At 45.7% G+C, this 27,595-nt stretch overlaps 1 protein-coding gene across 2 annotated transcripts in view; it reads left to right on the top strand.

The window, feature by feature from the left end:
• The first annotated feature begins 12,847 nt into the window (after positions 1–12,847).
• Positions 12,848–27,595, top strand: part of EFEMP1 (EGF containing fibulin extracellular matrix protein 1) — a 70,780-nt gene continuing 56,032 nt past the window's right edge. Inside the window, exons 1-3 of one of the 2 annotated variants that reach the window (XM_081188710.1) lie at positions 12,848–13,089; positions 24,375–24,464; positions 25,191–25,278. In XM_081188710.1, coding sequence (XP_081044836.1) covers positions 25,195–25,278 — 84 coding nt within the window. In that variant the 5' untranslated portion in view covers positions 12,848–13,089; positions 24,375–24,464; positions 25,191–25,194. The remainder of the gene's footprint in view (positions 13,090–24,374; positions 24,465–25,190; positions 25,279–27,595) is intronic. The other variant, XM_081188709.1, reaches the window with a different exon arrangement.

The raw sequence follows: 27,595 nt of genomic DNA, 5'->3' as shown, positions 1-27,595 counted from the left end.
AAGAAGAAGAGTTTGGATTTGATATCCCGCTTTATCACTACTGTGGTACCTCAGGTTAAGTACTTAATTCGTTCCGGAGGTCCATTCTTAACCTGAAACTATTCTTAACCTGAAGCACCACTTTAGCTAATGGGGCCTCCTGCTGCTGCCGCGCCGCCGGAGCATGATTTCTGTTCTCATCCTGAAGCAAAGTTCTTAACCTGAAGCACTATTTCTGGGTTAGCAGAGTCTGTAACCTGACGCGTCTGTAACCTGAAGCATACGTAGAACTTAATTCGTTTCGGAGGTCTGTTCTTAACCTGAAACTGTTCTTAACCTGAAGCACTGCTTTAGCTAATGGGGCCTCCTGCTGCCGCTGCACGATTTCTGTTCTCATCCTGAAGCAAAGTTCTTAACCTGAAGCACTATTTCTGGGTTAGCGAAGTTTGTAACCTGAAGCGTATGTAACCTGAAGCGTATGTAACCCGAGGTACCACTGTACCCTAAGGAGTCTCAAAGCAGCTAACAATCTCTTTTCCCTTCCTCCCCCACAACAAACACTCTGTGAGGTGAGTGAGGCTGAGAGACTTCAGAGAAGTGTGACTGGCCCAAGGTCACCCAGCAGCTGCATGTGGAGGAGCGGGGAAGCGAACCCGGTTCACCTGATTACGAGTCCACCACTCTTTTTAAAAAATATATATATATATTTTATTCAGTTTTCAGATACAAAGATTATAAACATAAGCTGAAGCAAGAATTAAAGAAACAAGAAAAAGAAGAAAGAAATAAAAAAGAAAAACCAACTGTTCAACACATTTTTTAAATAACTAACTGGACTTCCTCACATCTCCCTTACCCTGCATTCTTTATAATAAAATTATCAGCAAATTATTACCTTGTTTCGTACCTTATTTTGTACTTTTCAAATACTATACCTCAAATTTTTCATACTTTTCATCAATTACTTATATCCTAAATTAAACATAGTATTACCTTAAAATTTAACCTTTTCTTACTTAAAATATAATTTCCTAGTTCCCAACTTTAGTTGCTGAAGCTATAGTTTCTGAATCGTGAAAATTTTTAACATTCATATAACTTATATTGTTTTTGTAAATAGTCCTTAAATTTTTTTCAGTCCTCTTCCATTGTTTCTTCTCCCAGATCTCGGATTCTGCCATTCATTTCAGCCAGTTCCATGTAGTCCATCAATTGCGTCTGCCATTCTTCCAGTGTGGGCAAATCTTGTGTCTTCCAATATTTTGCGATGAGTATTCTTGCTGCTGTGGTCGCATACATAAAAAAGGTTCTGTCCTTCTTTAACACTCTCTGGCCGACAATGCCCAAGAGGAAGGCCTCCGATTTCTTGATAAAGGTATATTTAAATACCTTTTTTAACTCATTATAGATCATTTCCCAGAAGGCCTTCACTTTTGGACAAGTCCACCAGAGGTGAAAGAATGTCCCTTCAGCCTCCCTACATTTCCAACATTTATTATCAGACAGGTGATATATTTTTGCAAGCTTGACTGGGGTCATGTACCACCTATACATCATTTTCATAATATTTTCCTTCAGGGCATTACATGCCGTGAATTTCATTCCGGTGGTCCATAACCTTTCCCAGTCCTCAAACATAATGTTATACCCAATATCCTGAGCCCATTTTATCATGGCTGATTTGACTGTCTCGTCCTGAGTGTTCCATTTAAGCAGCAAGTTGTACATTCTTGAAAGTATCTTAGTCTTTGGTTCAAGCAGTTCTGTCTCTAATTTCGATTTTTCCTCCTGGAATCCTATTTTTTTATCCAACTTAAAAACCTCTTGGATTTGAGCATAGTGTAACCAATCTCGCACCTTATTTTTTAATTTTTCTAAACTCTGCAGCCTCCAATTGTCTCCAATTTTTTCTATTATTTCCCAATATTTCGGCCAGCCGGCCTCCATATTGGGTTTTTTTCGGGCCTTGGCCTCCATTGGTGATAACCATCTCGGGGTCTTATTCTCTAGTAAGTCTTTATATTTTGTCCAGACAATAAATATTGCTTTTCTGACAATATGGTTTTTAAACATTTTGTGAACCTTTACCTTGTCATACCACAAATATGCATGCCAACCAAAAGCATTATTAAACCCTTCCAGATCCAGGACATCAGTGTTCTCCAAAAGTAACCAATCCTTCATCCAGCAGAAAGCTGCAGCTTCATAATATAACCTTAAGTCCGGCAGGGCAAATCCCCCTCTTTCTTTTGCATCAGTTAGTATTTTAAATTTTATCCTGGGCTTTTTGCCCTGCCAGACAAACTTAGAGATATCTTTCTGCCACTTTCCAAAACATTCCACTCTGTCCACGATCTGTAGGGTTTGAAACAGAAACAACATCTTTGGCAATACATTCATTTTTATAGCTGCAATTCGACCCAACAAGGAAAGTTTCAATCTTGACCAAATTTCTAAATCTTTTTTGATTTCTGACCAGCATTTTTCATAATTATCTTTGAATAAGTTCAAATTTTTAGCAGACAAATTAACCCCTAGGTATTTCACCTTTTTAACCACATTTAACTCTGTCTCTGTCCACCACTCTTAACCACTACACCACACTGGCTGTATGCACGTAGGTGTCTTTAAAAAAAAAAAAGGCATCTCTAATCACATGGTGGTTTTGGATAAGGTTAGCCATATTGATTTGTATGCTGTTGGTGGATTTTTGTCATTGTCTTGTTGGGCTGTGTATGTGATAAAGGGGAGCCATACCGGGGTGAAGGCGTCTTCTTCTATTTGTCCCAGTGTCACTTTCAGTTTATTGGTTAATTTTTCTAGTAAGGCTGTTTCCCATACTATTTGGTACCATTGGTCCATACTTACTCCTGACAGGTCTCTCCAGGGTCTGGTTACTCACACATGAAAACAAAGACCACCACCTAGCAAAACTGAGGGGAAGAGTTAGAGGAGTAATGAACCAGGAAATATTTGGAGAATGGAGAATATTTAAGGATTAAAGGATTAGATAAGATCATATTGTACCAATCACACCATATTAGCACAACTTGAGTGATACTTGTAAACACAACAAATACCGTTTGTGGAGTAGACGGAAACAATATTAAAGAATATAAAACTGTGCGAAAAAAACGACAGTAGAAACAGTACAATGAGAATGATTGGAAGACTCGTTTTGTCAGAAATCTTTTTTATTTAAGTGTTTAAGTATTAATTAGGAAGATTAAGTGTTTTTTTATGTACGTAAATCTGCTTTCTCTTCTTTCTTCTTTCTGTATTTTCTTTTCTTTTTTCTTAATTGTTTTTTCTTTAATTTTCTTTTTGTAGTATGATTGTAAATTCTTTGTAAATTCTTTGTATAACTGTGTGTTTTTTAAACTAATAAAGATTATTTAAAACAAAGACCACCACAGCCAACCACAAATGAACAACCGCAACCTAGGCCAACCCCAACCTCTCTCACCACCAAAGAAACACAAGTGAACAGCAGAGAACCTGCACAAGCAACGCTGACACAAAACCCAACATATAGTAAGTAAAACAGAAACATCGCCACCCGATAGAAACCCCACTCATCTTTTTTTCCCCCTCCACATCTTTCCCCCTTTTCTTCCTAATGTCTCGACAAATGAAAACGATTTGTTTAAAAAAATGTTACATGGGGGAGGGGGGAAATAAAATAGTCACTGGCAGACTCCGTCAGTGGGCGTTTCTTGAACCTCTTCCAACATAAAAGTTGTTTGACACCCAGTCTCCTCCTCCTCTCACTGCGCGGGAGTCTTCTGCGCAGGGAAGGCGTGGGTAGCGGAGGACCTGGGCTCTCCTCACTGATGTCCAGTGAAGAGTCCTGGAGCCCTCTCTCCAATTCCCCCGTCTGCCCCCCCCCCTTTATCCCTGGTGTTGCGCTTATTGGCTTCCCCCTCTACTGAGCTGTTTCTCCCCCTACTGCTGGGTCCTTCGCCAGCATCATCTGGGAGCCTCCCCTTCGCCTCTCGCTCCGATGTCAGTTCCATGACAGTTCTCCTTCCTTGGAGGTTTTTAAGCAGAGCCTGGATGCCCATCTGTCACAGATGCTTTAGTTGAGGTTCCTGCATTGCTTGGTCTAGATGGCCTTTGGGGGTCCCGTTCAACTCTACAATTCTCCGATTCTAGTATTCTTCTTGGGATGGGGAACTGACACCTTCATCCTTCTAAAGCAGCAGTTCTCAACCTGTGGGTCCCCAGATGATGTTGGACTACAACTCCCATCATCCCTAGCTAGCAAGGCCAGAGCTCAGGGATGATGGGAGTTGTAGTCCAACAACATCTGGGGACCCTCAGGTTGAGAACCGCTGTTCTAAAGCCTGCTCTCCTGCCAAGGCAGCTTGTTCAATGTCACCTGAACCCTAAAGGTGTTGACCTTTAAAGCCCTAAACAGCCTCGGTCTTGTATACCTGAAGGAGCATCTCCACCCCCATCGTTCTGCCCGGACGCTGAGGTCCAGCGCCGAGGGCCTTCTGGCGGTTCCCTCATTGCGAGAAGCAAAGCTACAGGGAACCAGGCAGAGGGCCTTCTCGGTAGTGGCGCCTGCCCTGTGGAACAGCCTCCCATCAGATGTCAAAGAGATAAACAACTACCTGACATTCAGAAGACATCTTAAGGCAGCCCTGTTCAGGGAAGTTTTTAATGTGTGACATCTTAGTGTATTTTTGGTCTTTGTGGAAGCCGCCCAGAGTGGCTGGGGAAACCCAGCCAGATGGGCGGGGTACAAATAAATTATTATTATTATTATTATTATTATTATTATTATTATTATTATTATTAACCTCATGTCGTGCATTAGCACTGCTTTTGTTTCAACCCCCTTCAGGATGATTAATTCCAGCCCGGATATGATAAACGACTCCTTTGCGACTGCACATAACTTCGTTAACTCCTGTGCAGCACCATCGTAAAGACCCGCACATTAAATTCCTTCCCGGGAACATCAGAATTTCCTTTCGGGTCATTAATAATCGCAGATGAAACTCAGGCTGCCAGTGTTGTGAGCCAGGCCACGCATCCTCAACCAGTCTCAGATGTACGTGTCGCATTTCTGACATTTGCTTGCGGGAGGTGAATTGACAGAGGGAGGCAATTCCTCCCCACCGCCTTGCAGATATTCCCTCTGAGCAAAGATTGATAAGCGTGGCTGTGGCCCCACATTCTGAGAGGCTGGGAGAATCACTTCTACCGCTGGAGACTCCTGCCAGAAGATCACTCAGTGCTTTAAGGCCTCGCCAAGGATTGCAGATAACAGATGGATTTGGGAGAAGCAGCAGCTGGGAGGCCAAAGATGAAAAGTTATTTGCACACACTACTAGGCAGGTTGGGAATCAGGGGGTGGGAAGGGCCTCAGTCTTGTATACCTGAAGGAGCGTCTCCACCCCCATCGTTCAGCCCAGACACTGAGATCCAGCGCCGAGGGCCTTCTGGCGGTTCCCTCATTGCGAGAAGTAAGGTTACAGGGAACCAGGCAGACGGCCTTCTCGGTAGTGGCGCCCGCCCTGTGGAACGCCCTCCCTTCAGATGTCAAAGAGATAAACAACTACCTGACATTCAGAAGACATCTGAAGGCAGCCCTGTTCAGGGAAGTTTTTAATGTGTGACATTTTAGTGTATTTTTGGTCTTTGTGGAAGCCGCCCAGAGTGGCTGGAGAAACCCAGCCAGATGGGTGGGGTACAAATAAATTATTATTATTATTATTATTATTATTATTATTATTATTATTATTATTATTATAGTTCAGGGGTAGAGCATCCGCTTTGCATGCAGAAGGTCCCGAGTTCAGTCCCTGGCATCTTCAGGTAGGACTGGGAATGCTCACCTCTCTGAAACCCTGTCGGGTGTCCATCAATATGCAGATGATACCCAGCTCTACCTCTCAAATCAGAACCAGTGAAGGCAGTGAAGGTCCTGTGTGAGTGTCTGGAGGCGGTTAGAAGATGGATGGCAGCTAACAGATTGAGGTTGAATCTTAAGACAGAAGTACAGTGGTACCTCGGGTTACAAACGCTTCAGGTTACAGACGCTTCAGGTTACAGACTCCACTAACCCAGAAATAATACCTCGAGTTAAGAACTTTGCTTCAGGATGAGAACAGAAATCGTGTTCCGGCGGCGTGGCGGCAGCAGGAGGCCCCATTAGCTAAAGTGGTCTTCAGGTTAAGAACTGTTTCAGGTTAAGAACGGACAACCGGAACGAATTAAGTACTTAAGCCGAGGTACCACTGTACTGTTTTGGGGGGACAGGAGGCGAGCGGGTGTGGAGGACTCCCTGGTCCTGAATGGTGTAATTGTGCCCTGAAAGACCAGGTGCACACTGGGAGTCATTTTGGACTCACAGCTGTCCATGGAGGCACAGGTCAATTCTGTGTCCAGGGCAGCTGTTTACCAGCTCCATCTGGTACGCAGGCTGAGACACTATCTGCCTGCAGACTGTCTCGCCAGAGTGGTGCATGCTCTGGTTATCTCCCGCTTGGACTACTGAAATGCGCTCTACGTGGGGCCACATTTGAAGGTGACCCAGAAACTACAACTAATCCAGAATGCGGCAGCTAGACTGGTGACTGGGAGCGGCCGCCAAGACCATGTAACACCAGTCTTGAAAGACTTACATTGGCTCCCAGTACGTTTCCGAGCACAATTCAAAGTGTTGGTGCTGACCTTTAAAGCCCTAAACGGCCTCGGTCCAGTATGTCTGAAGGACCATCTCCACCCCCATCATTCTGCCCGGACACTGAGGTCCAGCACCGAGGGCCTTCTGGCAGTTCCCTCACTGTGAGAAGCCAAGTTACAGGGAACCAGGCAGAGGGCCTTCTCGGTAGTGGCACCCGCCCTGTGGAACGCCCTCCCAGCAGATGTCAAAGAAAACAACTACCAGACTTTTAGAAGACATCTGAAGGCAGCCCTGTTTAGGGAAGCTTTTAATGTTTGATGCATTACTGTATTTTAATATTTTGTTGAAAGCCTCCCAGAGTGGCTGGGGAATAATTTTTATTATTAGTAGTAGTAGTATATAGACAATATTAAGCTAGATGGACTAACCATCTGACTTGGAATAAGGCAGCTTTCTATTTTTCTGCGATTGTCAGTGCATTGATTCCTGTAGAAATGAACATATGCAGGACGGCTGGAACTGTGTTTGCCACTCTGAGAATTGCAGCTCTCTGCAGGGAATCAGAGTCTGCGAACAACTCTCTGCACCCATAACAGACTACATTACCCAGAATTCTTTGTGGCAAGACATGGCAGTTTACCAAAGGTGTCATGGACTTTGAAGACACTCCAACTCAGGACAAAAAGGAGAAACGGGCTAAGAGGAAGGCACACTTGGCAAACCCTCACCGTGATCAACTCCCACCCGGAAGCTTATGTCCCCACTGTGGAAGGACGTGTGGATCCAGAACTGGCCTCCACAGTCACTTACGGACGGACTCAAACCATGTTTGTGGAAGATAATCTTACGCAGCTATGAGTGATTGCAGAAGAAGAAGAAGAAGAAGAAGAAGAAGAAGAAGAAGAAGAAGAAGAAGAAGAAGAAGAATGTGGTATGATAGCTGAATAGGGCATGGCGCTGACAATGTCAAGGTTGCAGGTTCGATATCTGGACAGCTGCATATTCCTGCATTTCAGGGGGTTGGACTAGATGATCCTTAGGATCCCTTCCAATTCTATGAGAGATCTATGAGATCCTACTTTAAACACAGGGTGCAGATTGGCCCAAGTGTGTATCTGATCCGGATAGATGTCACCCAAATGAACGACTGAATCGTCGTATATCAGGGTTTTGTTTGTTTGTTTTTACTTTAGCAGTGCTCCCTATACATATTTACTCAGAAGTAAATCCCACTTCCTTCCAAGCCAGTGCGCATCCTAAGAAAATCTATACCCTTCTTCTGAGACTGCTGTGGTCACAATTCAGCCACAGTTTCAAGCCCTGTGGATTCAAAGATAGAAATTTAAGCAAGTGCTGAAAACTCCCATTTGAAGGCCATCCAACTTTTAAAAAGTGCTATGTGTTTGCTGGATCGTGCCCCCCACATTCTGCTCTGCTCACCTGATCAATTGCTACAGCATTTTATTCCTTACCATTTTTATATTTTTTTGCCATTTGTACCCAAACCCAAACTTTTTGCAAGTTTTACAAGCGTCCATCGAACACTCCCTACTGACTTGACCTTTTCGGTCAAGAACCTGATGTTGAAAGAGGGTGGAGAGGTCATATGGTGCAAATCCAGATTTGTTTTCTTTATTTTGCAATTTGTACTTCTTCTTTCTTGGAAAAGGGTAGGCGCTAGGCTACTGAAATGGTTCAGTTCCAGACCATTTTCTAGAAGTTTAGGTCTATTTCAGCAGGGAAGTTTGTGGCGCTTTCAAGACTCGGCACATGGCGTGTGACACAATGGTTAAAGCTTATTTTATTTATTTCATAAAGTTTACACACAGCTTTTGCGCATGCAGTTTAAAGACAGGATGTGTTTAGTCTGTGGCGTAAGCTTTTAAAGATGATGCCAGGAGTGCCAACTTGGCCCTGCGACTGCGGGTGCCCAGGGCTGTGGGTGCCACGGCCCTGGCACTGAAATTTGTGGGTGCCTGGCTCCTTCATGGGGAATTCTGTGGGTGCTTGGCACTAGTGGAGGAAGAGGAGTGCGGGGGGAGCGCACCGCCCCTGGCAGCGCGATCCCAGTGGGGTGCCATCGCGGCTGCCCCCCTACCCGAGCTGAGCACCACGCCCCCAGGACACACATCACGCCCCTGTGGGTGGTGCGCCATGCCCCCAGGATGCATGCCAGGCCCGACCCCACCTGCTCTCCGCCACTGGTGCTTGGGCACCCAGGGTCCCAGGGAGTTGGCACTTGTGGCTGATGCCATGGTCAGTTAGGCACAAAGTCGTACAGTGGTACCTCGGGTTACATACACTTCAGGTTACATACGCTTCAGGTTACAGACTCCGCTAACCCAGAAATAGTACCTCGGGTTAAGAACTTTGCTTCAGGATAAGAACGGAAATTGTGTGGCGGCAGCGGGAGGCCCCATTAGCTAAAGTGGTGCTTCAGGTTAAGAACAGTTTCAGGTTAAGAACGGACCTCCAGAACGAATTAAGTACTTAACCCGAGGTACCAATGTATTTGAAAAGTTTCCATGTCTGTTAATTGCCAGAAATTTTACAGGGAAGGTGAAAAACAGGGAGGGCATAACCAATCTTTTTAGATTAAGCATGTTCCACTGAATGCAAAACTAGACTGCTAAGAACTGTTTTGGGCTTCCAATTTCCAGTCCAAGAATCTGTTGAAACTCAAACGATGCTAGGGGTAAATGCATTTTATTTACAGCAGTGTTTCCCAACCACTGTTCCACGGCACACTAGTGTGCCACGAGATGTTGCCTGGTGTGCCGCGAGATGTTGCCTGGAGGGAGGCGGGCGAGTCGGGCGGAGAGAGGCGGGGCGGCGGCGGCGAGGAGAGGCCGCCCAGTGCGGGGCTCTCGCCGTCTGCCTGCCTGGCTGCCTGCGAGCTCGGCGGGCAGCACCTCCGTCCGCAGCGCCCGCCTCGCAGCTCTCATTCCCTGCCCCTGCCAAAGCTCACCCAGCCAAGCCGCGCTCTCCTACCTGCCTCGCTTTGCTGCCTCCTCCCCCCCCCCCAAAGCTTGGAGGTTCCCCGGCAAGGGGGAGGGAAAAAAATTGAAACTTACACTTTCGTGCGTCCCTCCCGGCGTGACGCTGCGCGCTGACGTCACGGGGCTGTAATGGTGGTGTGCCTCGAGATTTTTTTCATCAAACAAGTGTGCCTTTGCCCAAAAAAGGTTGGGAAACACTGATTTACAGTGGTACCTTGGGTTACAGACGCTTCAGGTTACAGACGCTTCAGGTTACAGACTCTGCTAACCCAGAAATAGTACCTTGGTTTAAGAACTTTGCTTCAGGATGAGAACAGAAATTGCATGGCGGCAGCGGGAGACCCCATTAGCTAAAGTGGTGTCTAGGGTTAAAGTGGTGTCTTCAGGTTAAGAACGGACCTCCGGAACAAATTAAGTTCTTAACCTGAGGTACCACTGTATTTGCTGAAGCAATCAAACAGCAATACAGCTCCGCAACTGACTCACAATTTACGGAGACTGAACAAGATTGACGACAAAATATAACACCTACATCTAGAGATCGGCACTGGTTGCTGATTTGCTATCCAGCCAAGTTGAAGATGAGACTATAAAGCCCTTAAAAAACTCGGGACCAGTTTAGCTGCGAGATTGCCTTACCCCTGTATATGCCTACTTGACCTCTTCAAGGGCCAGAACTGCCATTGTTGCATGTGCCGCATAATACCCATTCCACATACGTAAGAAAGCAATCCTTTACTGTGGCAGCACCTACACTTTGGAACTCCCTGCCACAGTGCCAGGTTACCAAACAGGCAGAGTAGAATCATAGAATCATAGAATCATAGAATCATAGAATCATAGAATCATAGAGTTGGAAGAGACCACAAGGGCCATCGAGTCCAACCCCCTGCCAAGCAGGAAACACCATCAGAGCACTCCTGACATATGGTTGTCAAGCCTCTGCTTAAAGACCTCCAAAGTAGGAGACTCCACCACACTCCTTGGCAGCAAATTCCACTGTCAAACAGCTCTTACTGTCAGGAAGTTCTTCCTAATGTTTAGGTGGAATCTTCTTTCTTGTAGTTTGGATCCATTGCTCCGTGTCCGCTTCTCCGGAGCAGCAGAAAACAACCTTTCTCCCTCCTCTATGTGACATCCTTTTATATATTTGAACATGGCTATCATATCACCCCTTAACCTCCTCTTCTCCAGGCTAAACATGCCCAGCTCCCTTAGCCGTTCCTCATAAGGCATTGTTTCCAGGCCTTTGACCATTTTGGTTGCCCTCCTCTGGACACGTTCCAGTTTGTCAGTGTCCTTCTTGAACTGTGGTGCCCAGAACTGGACACAGTACTCCAGGTGGTACACAGTACTCCACTGGTCAATGGGCCCCACTCTTTTTAGGGGCCCTGAGACAATAGATCGAAGTAATACTGCGTAATAAAATTGGTTTGTTACAATTGTTGGTTGGTGAAATCAAAAACATATTGGGAGATCATTTGCGAAGGAGCCCCTGAGATTTCAGCTGCCTAGCGGTCTCCACAGGGTCCTGAGACCTGCGGGAATAGGGAGGTATACAAATTGCAATAATAATAATAATAATAATAATAATAATAATAATAATAATAATAATAATAATAATAATAATAATTAATATTATTATTAATAATAATAATAATAATAATAATAATAATAATAGTAGTTATGTGCTGAAGGTCTCACCCTGGGCCAGCAGGGGGATACTGTAGATAGTTTTCACTCAGGTCCACATACACAAATAAGGAATTGAAAGTGACATTCAGTGATTGGATAGTTACAGAAAGTGGTTACTGTTAAGTTGTAGTGGAGCTCTATATAAGCAGGCTGGCTGAACCCTTCAGTTCAGTTCTGTTCTGGCCTGTGAATAAACAAGAGCTGTTTGAAGAATCACTGTGTTGTCTGATATGTTCACCCACCACCACCACCACAACAACAACAATTAATCCAGTACTGCCCTCTCAATGGAAACCAGGCAGGTGCCTTCACTGCATTCTTTTGGCACCTGCTAACATTTTGGTTTAGACAAGCTTACCTAGACACGTAGAACATCCATGTATATTTCAATCTGTTTTAACTTTACGGAGGATTTAATTTTTTCAGTGCATGCAGTACAGTGGTACCTCGCAAGACGAATGCCTCGCAAGACAAAAAACTCGCTAGACGAAAGGTTTTTTCGTCCGCGATTTGCCTCGCAAGACGAATTTCCCTATGGGCTTGCTTCGCAAGACGAAAACGTCTTGCGACTTTGTTAAACCGTTTAAACCGTGCTTCGCAAGACGAAAAATTCGCTAGACAGCAAAACTTGCGGAACGAATTAATTTCGTCTTGCGAGGCACCACTGTAGTTGTTTTCACTGTGTTATGTACTGAGTTGAATAGGATCCAAATTGCAGCAGTCTGATTGGTCCTAGAACATTAGGATCCAAAATGCAGCAGTCTGATTGGTCCTAGAACAATAGGATTCAGATTGCAGCAGTCTGATTGGTCCTAGAACAATGCAGCAGTATGATTGGTTGGCAGGAACCACCCAATCCTGCTCCAGATAGAAGTGAATCCACAACCTGATTGGCTTACAGTAGAATTCCAGAATTAGCCAATCATGTGCAGCCCATTGTGTAAATAATGTATATAAAACAGATACTGTGAGGGGACTTTCATTCATTCCTCCTCACCACTATGAGCTGAATAAAGAGCATGAAATCACTTTGCGACTCTGAGTATATTTCACACTGGTAATTTTATTGCCCAATCTAAACCGCTTTGCGTTTCCTTGCAGTCGCTTTTACAATCAAGCGATGTATACATTTTGTGAAACAGAGAAAAGAAGCTTGTGCCTCGCTCATAAATGTGCCCGGTCTTTTAAGGTGCCACAAACTCTCTGCTGCGTTTCGGGGGCTGGGGTTGGACTAGATGACCCTCGGTGTCCCTTCCAACTCTACAGTTCTGTGATTCTATCAAACAGACCACGGCAGGGCTACCTTTCTGGAACGCGCCCTGAAAAGGAATCCCTTTACTGAGCAGCGCCTTCCCATTGAAAGAAGGAAGCGCAAAACAAAATATGAAACATGAAAATAATAAATTCTGGGTTTGCACCGCGCGACCTCTCCTCCGCCCTGTGTTTCGACATCAGGCTCCTCTCAGAAAGGGTCGAGTCAGCGGAAGATCGGTAGGGGGCGTCCAATGGATGCAAACAGTAGCCGGGAAGTTTGTCAAAGATCTTTGCTAAGGGAGGCGGTGCGGGGAACACGCTCCATCTGCGAACGGAGCGCAGCGAAGGCGCAGGCTTAACCTGCCGTTGGGGAGAGAGCTTCCATCAGCTCTCTCCAACTCCTCTCTCTGCAAACTTGGGCGTCTTGCAGCCAGGCTCGCTTCGGGAAGGGAGTCGACCCTCTTCCCTCCTCACCTAAGCTGCGGTCTTCAAGAGGGGCATCGCGTTCTTGCGGCTGTGCAGGTAAGGCGCGCCCGGATTCGGATTCAGATTCGGATTCCGATGGCACGCAGCGGCGGCGGGAGAGAGAGAGAGGTGATTCCTCGCTTGGTTAGGTGGGCAGATTCTTGCAAAGGAAAGTTTCTGGCGCACCGAGATTTGCGGGTGCAAATGGATCAATTCAAGGATTTTCCGTGCGCCGAAGTGGATGCAGTTTGCAAATCTTGCAAGCGGAATGTAGGGGGTTTTTCCCCCCTTGGGGTGGTTTGTGGGTCGTGTCTCCCACTCAGTCCGATTAGACTCACTGGAAAACTTGAGCGACTTCAGGAGATTGTTTTCAGCGCCTAGGACTTGGTGGGGTACCACCCTCAGCTGGGAAGGTTTTCTAGTCCAGGGGGGATAAGAATGTTAGGGTTGGTGTGGGGAGACAAGCAATCGTTGCTTGCTTTTACATATATTAAATTTATATCCTGCCCTTCCTCCCTAAGGAGCCCAGGAGGTAACATGAGATTATAGAAAGAGGGAGAAGCAATTGGGAAGGAGGGAGGTAGTGTTCTGAACTCCTTGTCTGGCTGTGCAAACCTAAGGAATATCAACTCAGAAGGAAGCTCCGCTGCCTGTTCAATTAAAGACTTCCTCTCCTATGTTGGCTGCCCTGTTGGAGCGGAAACCTTTAACTGAACAGGCAGTGGGAACTCTGTGGTCCTTAAACACCATTTTTGGGAGTTAACTCTCCTTGAATTCCACAGGGCTTCAGTTTCTGAAACGCAAATATGTTTAGGGTCCAGTCTGCTTGGGGTAGGAGACAGAGGCGGTTTTAGGGTAGCGCGACCGGTTTGGCCACACTGCAGGGGGTGCCACAACGATGCTGTAGAACGGAGAGCGAGAGAGGCTTTGAATTTGAGAGCCCCAAGTCCACCACTTCAATCAATCAGAATAGTGAGAGGTGACTAGGCAATGCCATACCAAAATTAATAATATCCAAAGGGGAAGGGCAACCTGGAACTTTATTCTCCGGGGCGAGGGGAGGTTTCTGGACTTAACGAAGGATACCTTTCTTCAGTGGCGTAGCGTGGGGGGGTGCAGGGGGGCCGGCCGCACCGGGCGCAACATCTGGGGGGCGCTCACACTCGCAGCTCTCTGCCCCTAGGGCAGAGGGGGCGCAAATTACTTGCCTTGCCCCAGGTGCTGACAACCCACGCTATGCCACTGCCTTTCTTAAAATAAGGGGGCTGGCTGGTTGTTGAGAGCCAGAGTGGTGCAGGGGTCAGGGTGTTGGGCTGGATATTGGGGAGACACCTGTTCAAAGCCCCACTCAGCCAGGAAACTCGCAGGGTAACCTTGGACCAGTCACGCCCTCCCAGCCCATCCTACCTCTCAAGGCTGTTGTGAGGATAAAATGGGGGGAAAGGAAGAATGGCGTATGCCACCTTCAGCTCCTTGGAGGGAAAGTGGCACATGGATGTGGTAATAAAATAAAGAAAATCAGTAAAGCCAGGGAGTTGGTTAGAGCATGGTGCTGTTATATGCTGAGGTTGCAGGTTCGATCCCTGTATAGGATGACTGCATATTCTTGCATTGCAGGGGGTTGATTCTAAGATTTAATGCATTTCTTTATGCGCCCATACATTCCACACACAGAGACACCAGTTCTTGATGAAGTAGGTAAAATAATAAGCTGCAAGGACTTGGTGGTTTTGTAGCCACATTACCCTGAGGCAGACCATTCCAGCTGGCAGCAGTTGGGGGTAGTGGGGCGTTCCCACAGCCTTCGTACCTGCTTTAAATTTTTAGAGATGGGGGAGGAAATAGGGGGGGCCTAGATAGGTAGGGTGTTGTGTTATGTGAGAGAAAGGGGGGAAGGTGTAAGAGAAAGGGTGTGTGGAGAACGGATCCTGTATCAATGGGGTTCGTCCTCGCATGTGTTTGAATGGAGGCATGCGATGTTTGAGTGAGAATGAATGGATGGTGTATGAATGGGGTGAACGGGTGGGGGTGAGAAAGAGAGTGGGGTGTGTCCTGCAAAAATAGCTGCTAGTTGCTACATCAGAGATGGCGAACCTGTAGCCCTCCAGATCTCGTTGGACTACAACTCCCATGATCCCTCACCACAGGCTTTGCTGGCTGGGGCTGATGGGAGCTGGGGTCCAGCAACATCTGGAGGGCCACAGATTCCACACACGCCCCACTGCATCCCTGTCTGAGATGGGCCAACAAAACGGATGCCACTTTGCCTGACATTCTCACAAACTTTTGGACCAATCTGATATTCATCCTCAAGCATAGGACGTTAAGCACTGGCATTATTCCGCATGCTGAATTTAGGCCACTGTAAGCCTGGGGGTGGCGCTCTGGGTTAAACCACAGAGTCTAGGACTTGCCAATCAGAAGGTCGGCGGTTCGTATCCCCGTGACGGGGTGAGCTCCCGTTGCTCGGTCCCTGCTCCTGCCAACTTAGCAGTTTGAAAGCACGTCCAAGTGCAAGTAGATAACTAGGTACCCCTCCGGCGGGAAGGTAAACATCATTTCCGTGCACTGCTCTGGTTCGCCAGAAGTGGCTTAGTCATGCTGGCCACATGACCCGGAAGCTGTACACCGGCTCCCTCGGCCAATAAAGTGAGATAAGTGCTGCAACCCCAGAGTCGGCCACGACTGGACCTAATGGTCAGGGTCCCTTTTCCTTTTTAAGCCTGCCAATCCTAGCTGATTGCACTTTGCATCCAGGTCACCGATTGACCTAGAAATTAACCACTTGCCATTTTGCTTGTGGCAAGTAAGAAATTTTTCCAGGTGACCAAGCAGGAATATTTCTGTAAAATGGAAGAGAAAATGTCCCTCTCTGCATTCCTTTTTAAGGCTGCTGATATGCTGCAAATGGTGTATGTGTGTAGCGAACAGGCAGGTAAAATGTTTCTAACTTTGGTGGATTTATTGGCAAGACTGCCCTAAATATATTCCACTACTAAAGGGGGGGGGGGTAAATGCTGGTTGCTTCCTGCAAGACCATAAGCCCTGAACCTGTGGAGCCTTTTCTGTAGATGGCACTGAAGGGGCCTGAATGAGATATATTGTACTGGAACCAGAAGATGTATTGCCTAAGAGAAGACACTTGATAACGAGTCTGAATACTCTAGTTGTAGAATACTCTAGATCTGGAATGGGGCTGAAATAAGAAACATGTCCACTGGATTTTGTACACCTTGATCTGATCCAGTAAAAGAATTCTCAACCTCTTGTGTTTTGTGGGAACAGGAAGCGTAGCAGAAGGCACCTCTGGCAACCTTCACAGAATTATACTTACAATATATATAGCAGAATTTGAAGGGGTGCATCCAAAGCATCCAAAGAATTGTTCTGGCAGTGCAAGGGTGTTCTGACCCACCGTTCTGGGGTTCCCCCAACCTTCTGGAGCAGATTTGGAGAGGGCCTGGACCACACACAGGAGGAGGAGGAGGGCTGGAAAAAGGTCTGTTGCACAAGTGCAAATCCTTGTGCAGACAGGACGAGTGCACTGGATACTGCCCAAAGCTTTTCACATACCTCATTGTGATAGTCCTTACAACACCCCTGTAATGTAGGCCAGTATTATTGTTGTTGTTTCTTCCTTTGAACACTTAAAGAGCCAGTGTGGTTAAGAGCGGTGGACTCGTAACCTGGTGAACTGGGTTCGCTTCCCCGCTCCTCCACATGCAGCTGCTGGGTGACCTTGGGCTAGTCACACTTCTCTGAAGTCTCTCAGCCTCACTCACCTCACAGAGTGTTTGTTGTGGGGGAGGAAGGGAAAAGGAGAATGTTAGCTGCTTTGAGACTCTTTAGGGTAGTGATAAAGCAGGATATCAAATCCAAACTCTTCTTCTTCTTCTTAAAGTATAGAGAAAATAAAATATTGGGGAGCAAGTCCCCTACATATTCTCACAAGAAAGGGGAAAGCGTTCTTTCCCAAGATAATTGCTCCCTTTGCGTCTGTCCAAGGTCGAAGATGGAAGAAAGCAAAAATTACCACATGCTAGTGTGGCAGTTCAGGGTTTTAGAGATGCAGGACAATGTGGGTGTGAACCAGCTGCAGATGCTGCAGTACAGAGATGTATTATGCAATATGTTTTCAATGTGTGATCATAGAATCATAGAATTGTAGAGTTGGAAGGGACCACGAGGGTCATCTAGTCCACCCCCTGTGATGCAGGAATATTTTGTCCAATGTGGGGCTCAGACCCAGAATCCTGAGATTAAGAGTCTCATGCTCTACTGACTGAGCTATCCCAGCCTACAAGTTGTGTCTATTGCAGGTGAGATTTGAACAGGGGACTTCGCAGGTCACTCTTCTCCACAATACAAAACCAGTGCTTTATTTCTTATTTCTTTTTTTAAATAAAATTTTATTCACTTCCTTCTGTCATTTACATACATCTCCTATCAATAACATACATATTACAACTCTTCACCCCTTCCCTTCTGGGCTTCCCTCAGCTTCCATTTCTGATTTCAGATAGGTAGCCGTGTTGGTCTGCCATAGTCAAAATAAAAAATTCCTTCCAGTAGCACCTTAAAGACCAACTAAGTTAGTTCTTGGTATGAGCTTTCGTGTGCATGCACGAAAAGTGTATCTGAAGAAGTGTGCATGCACACGAAAGGTCATACCAAGAACTAACTTAGTTGGTCTTTAAGGTGCTACTGGAAGGAATTTTTCATTTCTGATTTGTTACCCGGAAGCTGTACGCCGGCTCCCTCGGCCAATAAAGCGAGATGAGCGCCGCAACCCCAGAGTCGGCCACGACTGGACATAATGGTCAGGGGTCCCTTGACCTTACTACATACTGCTGCTTCTTAAAATCCACTATATCATTTCTTCATTATTTTAAATGTTCTCTGTTAATAAAGATGTGAGTGTTTATTTAAATCCTGCCGTCAAGTTGATGTTCTTGTTTCTGCAAATATATTATAAAAGGTCCCCACTCTTTTTCAAAGTCACTGTTGTCCTTTTCTCGTAGTCCATCCATCAGTTTTGCCAGTTCTGTGTAATTCATCAATTTCTCTTGCCGTTGTTCTTTTGTTGGAATTTCTCCAGTCTTCCAGTTTTGTTCTATCAGACCAGAGCTTTATTTCTAAGCACAAAACTCTCCCACCTTCTTATGCTTTCTACTTGAGTTACTTTTCATTTATTAAACTTACAAGTTGATTGTCACATCTTCAGGCAACTTACATACAGTTGATAGACTGATAGATACACACACACATACATAATACCGTATGCTTTTCACATGTGCACCATCATCATTTAGTGCAAACAGCACCAGGAGTTGATATGGCATATGTGTTGGGCATTGATGCTCAAAGGTTTTGTGTCAAGACTCCCACCATTGCAGGCTCAACACTTTTTGAATGGGACGTCCTCTGCACATGAGGTCAAGAGATAAGAGTGGAATTCATGTTTGTGTGGATGACCTTGTTCAGTGGTCACAGCTGAAGCGAGTCATGAGGTTCGGTTGAATGCAAAGTGGGTTCAATGGTTCATATCATTACATTGGTAAAGAGGGGCAGGTGCTGTCCTGTGTATTTCAGGAAGTTGGAGAGTTCAGGTGATGCCTAGGTTCTGTGGTACGGAGGCTGGATTTCTTGTGTCGCTTTTTAGAGCACTTTCACACATTACGCAGAGGCTGACCTGGGTTTGCCACCTCGTGTACACTCAAAATACCTCAGGGGTGTTATCATACATATGGCATCCTTAGGCAACTGCTGAGGCTGCAAAGCCCGTTTTGAAAGCGACTGGGAGTCACCATGTTCATCTCCCACAATGCCCCAGAAAGATGCAACATCAGGGGTGAAATATACTCGGAGTCGAGAGTGGATTTCATGCTCTTTATTCAGCTCATAGTGGTGAGGAGGAATGGAAGTTTGTCCAGAATGTCTGCTTTATATACATTATTTACACAATGAGCCCCACGTGATTGGCTAATTCTGGGATTCACCTGTAGGCCAATCAGGTTGCGGATTCACTTCCACCTGGAGCTGGATTGGGTGGCTCCTGCGGACCAATCAGACTGCTGCATTCTGGACCCTATTGTTCTAGGACCAATCAGGCTGCTGCATTCTGAATCCTATTGTTCTAGGACCAATCAGACTGCTGCCTTTTGGATCCTATTCAACTCAGGACATAACATGGGGCATTATGGGAAATTAACATGGCGGCTCCCACCCACTCAGCACAGCACTGCTGCCACTGCCTCAAGTCCCAAAGTCGGTGGGCCCCTCCCCAAAATGAGACATCTTGCCCAGCTTCCCCTTAAACCTGGAGCCAGCTTAGTTGCTATAAATGTAATATCTGGCCCATAATGAGGGTCTGTTCCCGATCCTTGCAGGTGGTTACATAGCAAAAGTCCAATTCTGCCATCAGCCTCTTTCTTGCCAAGACCAGGCAGCCTCTCATTCCTTTTCTGATGGGAAAATCCTATGTGGTCGCTGATGGCTGTTTAGAGAAGATTATAGGGTAGCTTCCTACACTTCCTATATATTGCATCTGTGGTTGGCCACTCTGGAAAGAGGACGCAAGAGGCCCGGTACCTCTCTTCCTCTCTCTCCCTCTGTTCCCACCACCATTGGGCTCAGGAGCAACTTAGGTTGGGAAATGTGGACCAGCACATTGCTGGAGGGGAGGGAGTGCAAATTCAATAGTGACATATAAGAACATGGAGGTCTGCCTTGTATTGAGTGAGAACACAGTTCCCTCTAGATCAGAATAGCCTACTGGCAATTGTGGCGATCTCACAGGGTCCCGGACGTTTCACCGCCTTTTGATCCCTGTGCCACCACTTTATTTCTTGCTGCCACCACCCAGGCCCTACCTGGTACAATACTGAGTCCAGTCAGGGTTAAAACCACAGAGCCTAGGACTTGCTGATCAGAAGGTCGGCAGTTCGAATCCCCGTGACGGGGTGAGCTCCCGTTGCTCGGTCCCTGCTCCTGCCAACCTAGCAGTTTGAAAGCACGTCAAAGTGCAAGTAGATAAATAGGTACCGCTCCGGCGGGAAGGTAAACGCCGTTTCCGTGCCCAGCTCTGGTTCGCCAGAAGCGGCTTAGTCATGCTGGCCACATGACCCGGAAGCTGTATGCTGGCTCCCTCGGCCAATAAAACGAGATGAGCGCTGCAACCCCAGAGTCGGTCATGACTCAACCTAATGGTCAGGGGTCCCTTTACCTTTACCTTTACCTTTAACAAGTGTGTGGTTTCATAAACGGTATTGGTCAATTACAATCATGGGGTGCCTATCCAGACCTATAACTTCAGCACCTGCTCTCACTCACTAAACCACCTCTCAGATATTTACTCGTCTTCCTAGCCCCTAACTGTTCCTGACTCAGCTCATTTTGCTACACTGACTCAACCTACCCACAGACTCTATCCCAATTCACTCCTACTCCAACCAACCTCCCAACGAACGAACTCCTTCGCCCCTCCCAGAGCTGGCTTTATAGTCCCTCTGACTCCACCCCCCTGGGTTCTGATTGGGTAACCTGTTTAACTATTTCACCTCCAGCACTCTCATATGTTAACGTCGCAGCAATACTGGCAGTGGCTCCCCAAGGTTTCAGAGAGAGGGGACATTTCCGTCCCACCTGGAGAAATGCAGACCCTCCAAGTGTCCCTATTTCCCAGGGGCATCCGTGATTTAGAGAAGCCGTCTGGAATGTCCCACTTCCCCTTAGGATGTCCCTATTTTCATTGGAGAAATGATGGAGGGTATGGAGTTATCCGAACCACTCAAACCGCCTGAAGGCAATCCTGTGCACGGAAGTTTTTTTAAATGTTTAATTATGTTTTTTTATATATGTCAGAAGCTGCCCAAAGTGGCTGCAGCAACCCCTTAAGATGTGTGGGGTATAAATAGTAAACTTATCATTATGGAATGGGATGTCCCTATTTGCACTGGAGAAATGTTGGAGGGTATGAAAGTGGGGAATAGAATCTGGGATCTTGAGCATTTTAGGGGAGGAGGGGGGCGGGTGTAGCAGCTTTTTTTTAATAAATATTTATTAAAGTTTTCACAATATTACAAAATGAAAAAGAAAAAGGAAAAAAATACAAAATAGAAAGCAGTTAAAAACAATTCCAACCTTTTGTCGCTTATCTTTCATTTAATTGTTCAGTTTATTAGTTCAGCAATACCTTTCCCTCATTATTTTATCCTGATCTTTAATCTAGATATATTGTAGCATTAAATTTTTACCTGTTAAAAATCCTTTTTTTTCATATTCTTTTATACCATTACAGCTAGAAACCACTTAACCTCAATCCGACATCATTCTAACATTCATTAATTTTGCAATATTTCTGTAAATAGTCTTTAAATTTCTTCCAATCTTCTTTCACCGTCTCTTCCCCCTGGTCTCGAATTCTACCAGTCATTTCTGCCAATTCCATACAGCTTTTGAGAATACCACATGGTAACGTTGGATCTGGCCTTAAGAGTACATTGAGCAGGAAGAGAGTTTGCTTACAGTCTTACAGATACAAAGGTTCTTTAAGGTTTTTCTTTCAGGTGGACTCAGATGGCGATGCTAAAGACTGAGATTCTTATGTGGTGGCCAGATTACTAGATGTTCTCATTTTACGTTTCCTTGCTGCCTTTTTATTTCTGTAAAATGCCCCTACCCGCAAACAAAAATTCAAAAACGGAACCAACCTCTGAAATAACATGATACGATAATCTTTATTGTCATTGTACCATACAGAACAACGAAATTGGAAAGAAAAAAAAATCTACATAAGACATTCAAAACCAACAAGCCTGCTATCCCAGCTATCCCAACCTGGTTAGCCCCCTAAAAACTCTGATACCCCATTTTTAAAATACAATATACTCCCATAGGGGACGCGGGTAGCGCTGTGGGTTAAACCACAGAGCCTAGGACTTGCTGATCAGAAGGCTGGTGATTCGAATCCCCGCAACAGGGTGAGCTGCCGTTGCACGGTCCCTGCTCCTGCCAACCTAGGAATTCAAAAGCACGTCAAAGTGCAAGTAGATAAATAGGTACCGCTCCGGCGGGAAGGTAAACGACATTTCCATGCGCTGCTCTGGGGTTCGCCAGAAGCGGCTTAGTCATGCTGGCCACATGACCCGGAAGCTGTACGCCGGCTCCCTCGGCCAATAAAGCAAGATGAGCGCTGCAACCCCAGAGTCGGCCACGACTGGACCTAATGGTCAGGGGTCCCTTTACCTTTTATACTCCCATAGAGTGTGAATAGTCTCCCATAGAGACTAATGTGAAACCAACAGCAAGTCAATTTAAGGCCAGCAATAACAATCAGTATTAAGCACCAGCACGGATTAAAATGAAGCCATCTAATCAGCCTGAATTGGCTTTTAAGAATCAAAAAGTTGTTTCGCAAAGCATAGAGAGCAGTTGAAGCCTTGCATAGCTGTTCCATAAAGTGGGGCTAGTTGTATATAGGCCCTTGTTCCACACATACCCCCCAGCAGTGGGGCAGGAGCTGATTTCTCCATCGTGCTGTCATTTGCAACAGCCAGTTGACACAGGTCCAGGTGGAAGGGCAGTTATCCGGGGAGAGGCGAAACCCACACACATAGCCCTGCCAATGTGGTTGCTTTGTTTACAAGACATGAGCTTGTATCATAGGGAAGCAGTTCCCATGCTTCTGTGTTGAGTTAGGTGGGACAAGGCGGTTCCTTCCATGGGATGTGTTCACCCTGAGGCATCCCATAGAATCATAGAATTTTAGTGCTGGAAGGGACCACGAGGGTCATCTAGTCCAACCCCTGCAATGCAAGAATCTTTTGCCCAATGTGGGGCTGGAACCTTGAAATTAAGAGTCTCATGCTCTATGGACAGTACTATCCATCACAAGGGAATTGTTGTTGTTTAGTCGTTTAGTCGTGTCCGACTCTTCGTGACCCCATGGACCAGAGCATGCCCGGCACTCCTGTCTTCCACTGCCTCCCGCAGTTTGGTCAAACTCATGCTGGTAGCTTCGAGAACACTGTCCAACCATCTCGTCCTCTGTCGTCCCCTTCTCCTTGTGCCCTCCATCTTTCCCAACATCAGGGTCTTTTCCAGGGAGTCTTCTCTTCTCATCAGGTGCCCAAAGTATTGGAGCCTCAGCTTCAGGATCTGTCCTTCCAGTGAGCACTCAGGGCTGATTTCCTTCAGAATGGATAGGTTTGATCTTCTTGCAGTCCACGGGACTGCTCTAACTTCCATACATCACTACTGGGAAAACCATAGCTTTAACTATACGGACCTTTGTTGGCAAGGTGATGTCTCTGCTTTTTAAGATGCTGTCTAGGTTTGTCATTGCTTTTCTCCCAAGAAGCAGGCGTCTTTTAATTCCATGACTGCTGTCACCATCTGCAGTGATCATGGAGCCCAGGAAACTAAAATCTCTCACTGCCTCCATTTCTTCCCCTTCTATTTGCCAGGAAGTGATGGGCCCAGTGGCCATGCTCTTCGTGGGGATCACAAGGGGATATTCCCCCCCCCAAAAAAACCCCTTATTTGCTTGTGCTTCTTGAAACATCCCTCAGCTCACACTACCCTAATTATCTTCCCCTATTCCTTTTCTTGAGAGAGGAAAGCAGTTTGATGACACTTATAATAAGGGGCCTTCATTCAAAGCCTTCTTGTGCATTGAAAGAATTCAAGTCTGTGTTCCCTGCTGGTTGACCTTTGATGCTATATTAGCATAAATGCATTGTGCTGTACCATGCAAGGATAGGGGAGGGGAATCCTCAGCCAATCGGGAACCCCTCCCTCCTTGGGATCTGTATGCTTGCAACATCCTTTTCAATTCAATATCTGGAAGCCATGGGATCCCCACCCTTTCCCTGACACCCTAGTTTTCTATGTGCAGGGAAATTGATTTGGTACAATCGATGAATCAACTCAGCAGAGCTGGCAAATGCAGTCAGTAGTGCAAATCGCTGGGGCTGAGAGGTGATTGCTGCCTCTTGCTGTGGGCTAAGGGTGTTAAGAGTAAGATAAAGGGTTGCAAAGAAGCTATCCCAGAGATTGGCTGGCCATTGAACTGGGCCTGCCTTTAAACACTAACACAGTACGGACCTATGCATGTTTATTTGGAAGTAAGTCCTTGATTGTGGTCAGTGGAGATGTAAAATGTACATGAGCTTGCAGCCTTGCTGGGACAAAAACATGGGAACCTTTTGAACCGACCTGAGCAATTTGGACGATGAAGTTTAAACAGAAAAGAATCTGTCTCTGGAGAACAGCGGCTTTTACATAAGGCACAATTCACAGTTATTATAATACCGTCTGTGTTGTTGCCTTCCCCTCCTCAGTTCCAGAAAGGTACAAGCTTGGAGCATCACTAAACTACAAGCAACACTCTTCTGTTTGTCTCAGGGCTCAGTTCTGCCCTCTCTCATCAGGTAATTTCCCCATCTTCTCTCCTGGGGTACATTTACAGATCTTTGTCACTCTGTGAAGCATTTCTGGTTGTTTTTTAGTTTTAAATTCAAAAAATACAAAGTTAAGGTAAATCATTCCCATCACAGGTACATTTGTTTGGCCATTGAAGAGGACTTTAGGCTGAAACGCGTCCGACCAGTTGCTCTAAGAGGCTCTCACCTTTAACTCACACTTGGCCTATAAGCAGAACACAGGAGTGCGTTCTTAATATTTCTCTGTAGTGTGCATCTCATCTTACAGAATATTTAAAAAAAAATATAAGTGGGCATAACCCATAATCAAGTGTTTTACCTTACCTTTTTGAAATTTTATTCTGCTGAAGAGAGCAGTTCTTCCATATTTGTGTGTGGTTTTATGCCTGGTTTAAAAGAACACATATAAGAAAACGAAGTTGAATTATAAATCGTTCAAAGTTCTGTTCCCAAAATTTTTATTCACATTTAGGTCACCCAGCAATTATGGGGCCTACTTTTAGGTGTCGTTCAGTGAACTAATTCACTGTTAAGCTAAACTAGTCCAAGCATTGCTCTGAAGTGGTACATCCCAGAGACAGGTTTGATCCTGCACTGAAACCCAGGCATCTGCTAGGCCTCCTTTCTCAGTTTCTTGCTATCAGGAGTGCCTGCCTGCCATCTACCTGTGGTGTTCTTGTTGTTGTTTTTAAACTGGGTTTCCTTTCTTTTAAGATCCATGATGGCGCTGTTCGCTGTCCTCGCTGCACTGATGCTCGCTACAGTTCATGGACAGGAAGGAGATGAAACCATCACATACACGGTAAAGTTGAGGGGAGGGGATGTTGTCTACTCCAGGACTTTCAAAGCAATCCTACAGAAGTTAATAGTACCAGAATCTGTCTGGGGGCCAAACTACACATGAGGTTAAAAGTTAAATGCAATTATGGAAAGGATTTGCTGCGACAATTATTAATCAAGATACAAGAGATGGGAGGAGGAGGAGGTCATGGAAAGAAGGTAATGGAATTTGGAGAATTTGATAAGGATGGTTTTGTTTTTTCTTATGTTTTTGTTTTTTTCTCTTGTTTGTAATTTTCTTTTTTCTTTTTTGTGTGTATTTTTTAAAAAAAAATCTTTCATTTCAATAAAGATCATTTTTTTTAAAAAAAAAGTTAAATGCATCCTCATATTGTAGAGATGGGGAACCTGTGGCCTTGCAGGTGTTAATGAACCACAACTCCCATTATCCCTGGCTATTGGCCATGCTGGGTGGTGCTGATGGGAATTGGAGTGCAATATTTATTTATTTATTTATTTATTTATATCTATTTGTTATTTATTTATTTATCTGTTGAATTTATATACCGCCCTATACTCGGAGGTCTCAGGGCAGTTCACAGTAGAATCTGGAGGGTGCCTTCTTAGGTGTTCCTGGTTTAGATGTTCTTCAGCTGTCAAAGCACACCTGCTTCCCCGTTATTCATAGTACCATTCCCAGCTCCTCCTTCAAATCCTTCCTCAGAACCCACCTCACTCACACCGCAGCAGATGTCAACTGGTCTGTATAACCTAGTAAGGCCTATTTTTTTTTATTGGCATTGGTTCCACAGGGTCTTCCCCATCAACAGTTACCCAATCCCAGTGCGTTTTTGTGGGGGAAAGGTGTTGAAGTTAGTTAGCTAGCTAGCTAGCTAGCTAGCTAGCTAGTTAGTTAGTTAGTTAGTTAGTTAGTTAGTTAGTTAGTTATTTGCAGTCACAGTGCCACCTCCACCCCAGGCAGTGGCTAAATTTAAGATGTGATTAATAAATTCAAGCAGGCAGTGATCTAGATTAGAAATGGCCACAACTTTATTGACTGCAGATATAGGTGGATTTTTGGCTCAGGTGTGTATACCCGTTCCAAGACAAAAAAAGAATAGCAATTATTTAATTTTTAAAAGGTAAGGGAATTCAGTTCCCCTGAGTTCATGCTGAAAAAGACCTCTGCCCAATCCTCTTTTAAATTTGAGGTGACCCTGCGATCTTCCATAATCATGCATGAAGCCTTTTGCTGAACACCTTAGCCTCTTGCCCCAGCCTACTGCACGAATATTCAGTCTCACATTTATCGTTTGTTGCTTTTGCCTCTTTCCTCCTGAGATATCTTGAGACTGGGATGGGGAAGCTGTGGGTCTATGGATACTGCCAGACTCCAACTCCCATCAGCCCCAGCTGGCATTGCCCGTGGCCGGGTGTGATGGGAAATGAAGTCTTGACAACCTCGGGAGGGCCACCGGTCCCTCATCCCCATATTGAGAACGACCTCCTTCTCCATGGAACTGCCCGCGCGGCGACATCAGTTGTCAATAGTACCGGGTTAAGACCGACATGTTCTGACTCAGTGCAAGTCAGCTTCCTGTGTTCCTGATTTTGCTGATCGTCCACAGCGGAGCAATCACACTGAAGTTAATGGGATTTCTTGAGGATAAGTCATCTGCGAAGTGCTCCCCTTTGGGTTGTTAACTGGGCGTGATTTTTCGTTGTGCATTAAACGGGCATTGGGGAGATTCAGTAAGTTTTGCTGTTTTTTCCTCTGGGGCTCAGAGGCCTTTTTATAGCTACAGTAACTCCAGTTGCCTCAGCCCGAGGATGCTGTCATTCCTTTGGAGAGCTGGGGTTGTAATGCAATTAGCTGCCCTCTTACCCCCTTGTTACACTCGAGACCCGTTCCCTTCCAGCTCACTGCTAGATTTGGCAGACTTCTAGCATCACCTGTGAATAAATGGAAGGGGGGGAGAGTTAGTTTCTGCCTCCGATTTAAGCTCCTTGAGTAACAAAGCTACTCAAAACAACCCACCGCAGCCCAGCGTGTTGAGCAACAAGGGCGTCAACATGCTGAGACAGATTCTTAGCTGGAGCAAACGCCGTGAGTGCCTACCAAGTTACGGCAGGGGTGGATTTGGCTCGCCATGACAAGCTGATTTATTAACTCGAGGGTTTCTCTCGCTCGCTCGCTCCCTGCCATCAGTACTACTATGAAAACACTGTGCTTAGTATGGCAGACGTGATAGGGTTGCCGGATTTTGAAGAGCAAAAAAGAGGGCACATTTGCCGACTTCTACTTTTAACTATGGATCACTGTGACAATTCTGCCCATG

The sequence above is a fragment of the Podarcis bocagei genome (assembly GCF_964188305.1).
Source record: "Podarcis bocagei genome assembly, chromosome: 3".
NCBI classification, from domain to species: domain Eukaryota; kingdom Metazoa; phylum Chordata; class Lepidosauria; order Squamata; family Lacertidae; genus Podarcis; species Podarcis bocagei.
The sequence above is the reverse complement of the archived record's forward strand: the minus strand, read 5'-3'. Positions and strand labels throughout refer to the sequence as shown.